Source organism: Gossypium hirsutum, chromosome A01, assembly GCF_007990345.1.
Source record: "Gossypium hirsutum isolate 1008001.06 chromosome A01, Gossypium_hirsutum_v2.1, whole genome shotgun sequence".
Taxonomy (NCBI): domain Eukaryota; kingdom Viridiplantae; phylum Streptophyta; class Magnoliopsida; order Malvales; family Malvaceae; genus Gossypium; species Gossypium hirsutum.
Genome location: NC_053424.1, coordinates 14,098,586 through 14,104,585, shown reverse-complemented (window position 1 = coordinate 14,104,585; position 6,000 = coordinate 14,098,586). Strand labels below are relative to the sequence as shown.

At 33.7% G+C, this 6,000-nt stretch overlaps 1 protein-coding gene across 2 annotated transcripts; it reads left to right on the top strand.

The window, feature by feature from the left end:
• Nucleotides 1-1,177: 1,177 nt before the first annotated feature.
• Nucleotides 1,178-5,406, top strand: LOC107952988 (poly(A)-specific ribonuclease PARN). Of its 2 annotated transcripts, XM_016888208.2 has the most exons (7): nucleotides 1,178-1,767; nucleotides 2,227-2,357; nucleotides 2,462-2,790; nucleotides 2,997-3,107; nucleotides 3,529-3,655; nucleotides 3,737-4,007; nucleotides 4,364-5,406. In XM_016888208.2, the coding sequence occupies exons 1-7, from the start codon at nucleotides 1,418-1,420 to the stop codon at nucleotides 5,199-5,201; spliced, it is 2,157 nt and encodes a 718-aa protein (XP_016743697.1). In that variant the 5' UTR covers nucleotides 1,178-1,417; the 3' UTR covers nucleotides 5,202-5,406. The 2 variants fall into 2 exon arrangements, with proteins under 2 accessions (XP_016743697.1, XP_016743698.1); XM_016888209.2 differs by lacking the exon at nucleotides 2,997-3,107 and having other exon boundaries at nucleotides 1,313-1,767.
• The last annotated feature ends 594 nt before the right edge of the window (nucleotides 5,407-6,000 follow it).

Sequence of the window (6,000 nt, the reverse complement as noted above, 5' to 3'; positions counted from 1 at the left end):
TCATAGGACAACTCAATCACTCGTGACTTTTGATCTGCCAACTGAATTCTCTCCAAACTTTTTCTTACATTCTTCTATCAACAATGATAAAAAATACAAAATATTTTTATTGGTTTAAAAGCTTTCAAAAATTCATATTATATATAAATAGATAGATAAATAGGGAGTTTATTGTACTAGACATCCTCAAATCATGATTCTTATTTTAAATTGGTCTTTAAACTTTAAAACATTCTAATTACATTATTAATCTATCCATGTTATATCAATAAAGTCTTTTCGTTACTAAAATCATTAAATGATACGTTATATATTATGTGACATAATTTAAAATAAAAAATTTAAAAAAATAAATATTGCAAGAATCTGGTTTTAATGTTTTTGAAGCTTAAAAACTAAACTATCATTCACTCTCTTTGTTTTTCCAATTTTACTTTGTTTTTAATATTTAATGTTAAAAGTTAAATGCAATACTTTACTTTTTGTTTAAGATTTTTATTTTAAACTATATCACGTTATAATTTATGTGTCATTTAATGTTTAAATTAACGGTTTTATAATAAAAGGATGCGATTGATATAATATTAATAATTTAAGTATATAATTAAAATGTTTTAAAATTTGAGAGAAATTTAAAATGTGCAATAATGGCAGAGTTTAATGGGTAAGTTAGTAATACATGTCAATTTTAGAAGATAATGGAGAAATAGATCAGTTTTTTGTATATTTAAAGAAATATGACGATTTTATATAAATAAATAATAAATATGTAACTATAAAATAAAAAAATATATTTTATATATATCATTATATTAAAAATATTTTTAATTCATAACTCATTTATTTATATATATAAATTAATAAATATGTAGTTATATAACGAAATTATATATTTTTTATATTTATTATTGTGTTAAATATATTTTATTTTAAACTAATTTATTTGATATATTTGTATTTATATATATTTAATTATTAAACAAAGCACATTTTATAAAATACGTTTTCAAATACATCAAGATAAAATACTTATTGTAGAACACGTTTTCATTTATCTCTCCAAAATCATTTTCCTAAATTTAAAAAAAATCATAAATCCTTAATTATTTCTCCAAAATCATTTTCCTAAATTTGAAAAAAAAAACCATAAATCCTTAATTATTTTAAAAAAAATGTCATTTTCTTCAAATTTACTCGAGTTTCATTGCGGAAAATCCCAAAATTTTACCTAGGAAATTAAGAGAAAAGAAGAGTAGATAAAACGACATCATTTAGCTTTTTACGGCCGATAACTTAAAAGCTTAAACCCCAAGGGGCAAGGACCCAGTGGCCCAATAACTCAAAACCGAATCTCCTTTGTCCGCTGCCCTTCTAAAATCCCACCCGCCGTCGTCGCTGCTGCCACCGTCATGCTCTCATGAACACCACAAGACACTGGCCCCAGAGGGCCTTTATCCTCTCACGTGCGCTATCACGTGCCTTTTCCGACACCCCTTCCCCGACGTTCCCTCTGAAGCACGTGACACGATCCAACTTCGAATCGGCCCTCGTTGAACTCCGTTCGCACGTACGAGCTGCCGATTTCGTGGCCATCGACATGGAAATGACGGGGGTAACTAGCGCGCCCTGGAGGGAATCTTTCGAGTTTGATCGGTTTGATATTCGGTATCTCAAAGTCAAAGATTCCGCTGAGAAATTCGCTGTTCTTCAGTTCGGCGTTTGCCCTTTTCGTTGGGACTCACTTAAGCAGTCGTTCATTGCTCACCCGTTAGTTTTATATTCCTCTTCATTTGAATTAACATTTTATATTTGTAAAGAATGTTACCCGCGTGAAATTTTCTCCTTTTCTTTTTCTTATATATTTATTTGTTATACTTTATTGCTGATGCTATTTCATGGTGAAAATGAAAATAAGGGTCTTTGTTGTTCGTTTGAGAGGGGAAAAAAGGTTTTTGATGGTTGAATTTAGCTTAGTTTGAACTGTTTTAGTGTTTGATTGATGATAATTAAGAGAAGGGAAAAAAAGGGCAATTTGAGCCATTTGTAGAGAAATTATTTATGGAAATTGGCGAAGTTAACAAAGAGAATGGACTGTGGTTTAAATTCACTATAATTGCTATGAGTAGGGGAAGTATGATAATTGTATTGCTTCCCTTTAATTTGAACATTTTTATCTTTGAATGATGTTTCTTGTAAAGGAATTGAACGGTCTAATATCCTTGGCAGGCACAATTTCTTTGTATTTGCTCGTCAAGAAATTCCACTTGATAGGACCTCTTATGAATTCCTTTGCCAAACGACATCAATGGATTTTTTGGCTAAATATCAGTTTGATTTCAACGCTTGCATACATGAAGGTACTTTATCTTTCATATCTCAATTCTTCATTGTTGCCTTTATTGCTTGAGTTACAGTTTCTGAAACCTGTGTTTTGGTCTTACTTTGAGAATTTGCATCTCAGGTATATCTTACTTGTCCAGAGGACAAGAAGATGAGGCTCGTAAAAGATTAATATCACCTAAAGGAGATCAGTTAACACATCCGTCTCATAATTTAAGAGAAACTACGGACTTACCGTTGGTCCGAGTGGCTGATGTTCTCTTCACTGAAAGAATGAAGAAAAGATTGGGTGAATGGCGTGATGATTTATTACAGAATAGGGTAGGAGGGCCTCAAGAAGAAAAGGTTCCTGATGACTTAAATCAACAATTTCGGACAGTTTTCTTCAAGATGCGTCCTGCTCTGAGTTTGGATGGATTCACTTCTCACCAACTTAGTCTGATACGAATGGTATATGGTGTTACATCTCTCTCGAATTTTGTTTGATCTCCTATGTTTAGCCTCTTCATTGTGACTTTCATTTGGAAAGATTTTTGAAGACCATTTTATTCTTGTATCATCAATATAGTGTTGATAAGAATTGTCTTTTCGTTTTTTATTTATTTAAATCTTTGCTGAGGACGTAAGATTATATCCGGGGAACTGAAACCCTGCAGGTCACAAGGAAGCATTTCAAAGATCTTACTTATGTTTGTTTTAACGGTGAAAGTACTTCAGAAGAGTTAGTAGTTTATACAGACTCAGAGAGTGATAAAGCGAGACTTATGGTAAGACACAATACTTCTGTGAGGAAGATCTGTCTGTTTGTTCCATATTTAGATGATCAGCATTCAACTGTTTTTAATACAAAACACTGTTTATATGTTCATGTTAGAAATCTTTTAAAGCATAGAACTGTAGACGCTTTTCTGTTTGTTTTCTTCCCTAGGTAGAATGGTTCCTTATTTGGCTGGGAAATGCTTTCTAAACATTTAGCATCATGAGTGGAGTAAACGAAGAAAAAAAAAGAAGAGAGAGAGAGTTTCAATGCATTGATGCTGGTATGATGGGTATATTATGCACAAACCTGACAGTGCCGGAATTATATACTGGGGCTATGTAAATGGAAGTATGAATCTGACAGCTGCATTTGGTGTGGTTTCTTTTGCATGTTGTGATGACTCTTCTCCTCTGCCTGGTTCTATGTAGGAGGAGGTGAAGACTGATCATCAGAGAAGGGCAGAAATGAAGATCAATGCTGCAGTAGGGTTTCGTCATGTGATCGATCTCCTTTCTTCAGAAAATAAGTTGATTGTTGGTCACAATTGCATCCTGGGTATGAATATCAGTCACAAGTTATATGAAGATGTCATATTAGTCAGATAGATTACTGAAGTGTTTTTCTTTTATGATACAGATATTGCTCACGTACACAGCAAATTCCTAGCTCCTCTTCCTTCAACAGCTGAAGAATTTGTCTCCTGCGTGAACAAATACTTCCCAAGTATCATTGACACCAAAATACTTTTGAATGCTGACTACACATTACAACGAAAGATGAAGAGATCTAGCACATCATTATCCTCAGCATTTTCATTATTATGCCCAGAGATAGCTCACGGGTTTACACGTAATGTTCTGTCTTATGAGCCATGTGTTAAGGTTGAGGTCCACGTGGATGAAATGAGGTTTGCCTTCGCTTCCCAAACTCTCTAAAGTGAATTGGTTAAAAAGCCCTTGATTTATGTTATCATAATAGCTTAAAACTTTCCTTTCTATCCTTCCCCTTTTTTCTTCCTCCTCAAGTTCTGTCTAGTTTTGGAATCTGAATTGTAGAGCTTAATATTAGCTCACTTTTTCATATTTACGAGATCTAATTATCCTGTATCACCCCGTAAGGCTAATTATCTAAACATGGACACTTTGTAATGGCTGTTAGCATTAATAACAAATCATTAATGCTACTCTTGCTGCCTCCCCAAGTTGAGTAACAACTTGGATGTCCTTTTAGGCTTTCACACTAAAACATAGCCTTAATTTGCAGGTCTTCTAATTGGAACTCTGGAGCCAAGCATGAAGCTGGTTATGATGCTTTTATGACAGGCTGTGTGTTTGCCCAGGCTTGCAGTCATCTAGGCATTGACTTTCAGCTTCATTCTCCTTCTGAAAATCTGACCCAAAATGAAAAGCTGCAGAAGCACATGAACCTTCTATATCTGAGTTGGATTAATGGAGACATTATTGATCTGAGGACTGGTAACCGGTCTGCAGAGTTGTCAGGCTCTAATATGATCAGAAAGCCATATCGAAAGATTTTATTTAAGAACATCCTTTTACTCTGGGGATTCCCTTCAAAACTGAAGCCAAGTATGATAAGAGATTGCATCTGCAAAACCCTTGGTCCTACCTCTGTTATTTGTACATACGGTATAGATCAAACTGCAGTGTTTGTTCAGTTCAGCAAGGCAGAGTTGGTATCAGACTTTTTGAATTTGAAGGAAACTCTAGAGCAAAGTAACGATGCAATTTCTCATTTGCATCCTCTTTCACAACTTCTGGAAGGTGGAAATACCCATGCCGCTAGTTATGAAACTTATAAAGAGATCTGTGCATCACCTATCTCGAAAGTGTTGTTTGCAGATCAAGCAGAGGCTGTTGGCATCAAATGGAAGACCGAATTGTTACCATCTGATAAAGAAGAGAGCCATGACAATACTCGTTCCCATCTAGAAAGTGCAATGGATAGTCCACAGGCTGTTGAAAAATCCAAGTCAAGGAACACCGAGGATGTAGTAAATGATTCATCGAACAAACGGTTTTGTGACGATATCATTGATTCATTTCTTAAAGTTGAAAAGATAAGAAGAACCACTAATTTGTAACTCAAGCTTAAAGCTTAAAGGCAGTTTTGAGCTTTTTTTCCACACTTTATTGTGAATCTGTATGACATTTAGAGTTCTTATACAAATATTAGGATTACTGAGTTGGAAATGAGGATCACATTTTGATGGCAACTTTTAGGCCATCTTCTGTACATTAACAGTTTGCCTATGATGTAAATTAAAATGCTGATTCAATTTTTTGTCACTGGATTCTGATTCATTGTTCCTTTGTTTTAGCTTGATCAACCTTTCTAGATGAATAAACTTACCAGAAGGGATTGCTACAAAAGTATATACATTGTAAGTATTCAATTTTTTGTCACTGGATTCTGATTCATTGTTCCCATGTTTTCTAGCTTGATGAACCTTTCTAGATGAATAAACTTACCAGAAGGGATTGCTACAAATGGAAGTATATACATTGTAAGTATTTAAGCAACCGAAAGCACAAATGAAACCAATTATGAACCCAAGAATCACCTAGCAAAAGCTCTTATGTTGAATAAGATGCTAACATCAGCAAATACTTAATGAAAAGGAACATGCCTCCAAGGGCAGTCAAGAACATTTCTCTTCATTTTTCTCATCTTATTAGATGAAGGAAAATGATAGATCACAGTAAGTTTGTCTCAAAACTTAGAAATATATTTTTAGGTTACAGCAGAGACCTCATAGTTCAATACAGTACTTTTGAACTCAGACTAATGAACTCCTAGTCTCAAAATAAGGAAACTAAATTGAAGTAATACTATAATGTAGGGTCCTAAAACAATCAAATAATTGTGCATATTAGAAATTT

Coding starts and splice junctions, on each gene's coding strand:
- LOC107952988 (XM_016888208.2), top strand. CDS start 1,418: ATGAACACCACAAGACACTGGCCCCAGAGGGCCTTTATCCTCTCACGT. Junction 3,108..3,528: donor GTGATAAAGCGAGACTTATG/GTAAGACACAAT, acceptor GGTTCTATGTAG/GAGGAGGTGAAGACTGATCA. Junction 4,008..4,363: donor GTCCACGTGGATGAAATGAG/GTTTGCCTTCGC, acceptor CTTAATTTGCAG/GTCTTCTAATTGGAACTCTG.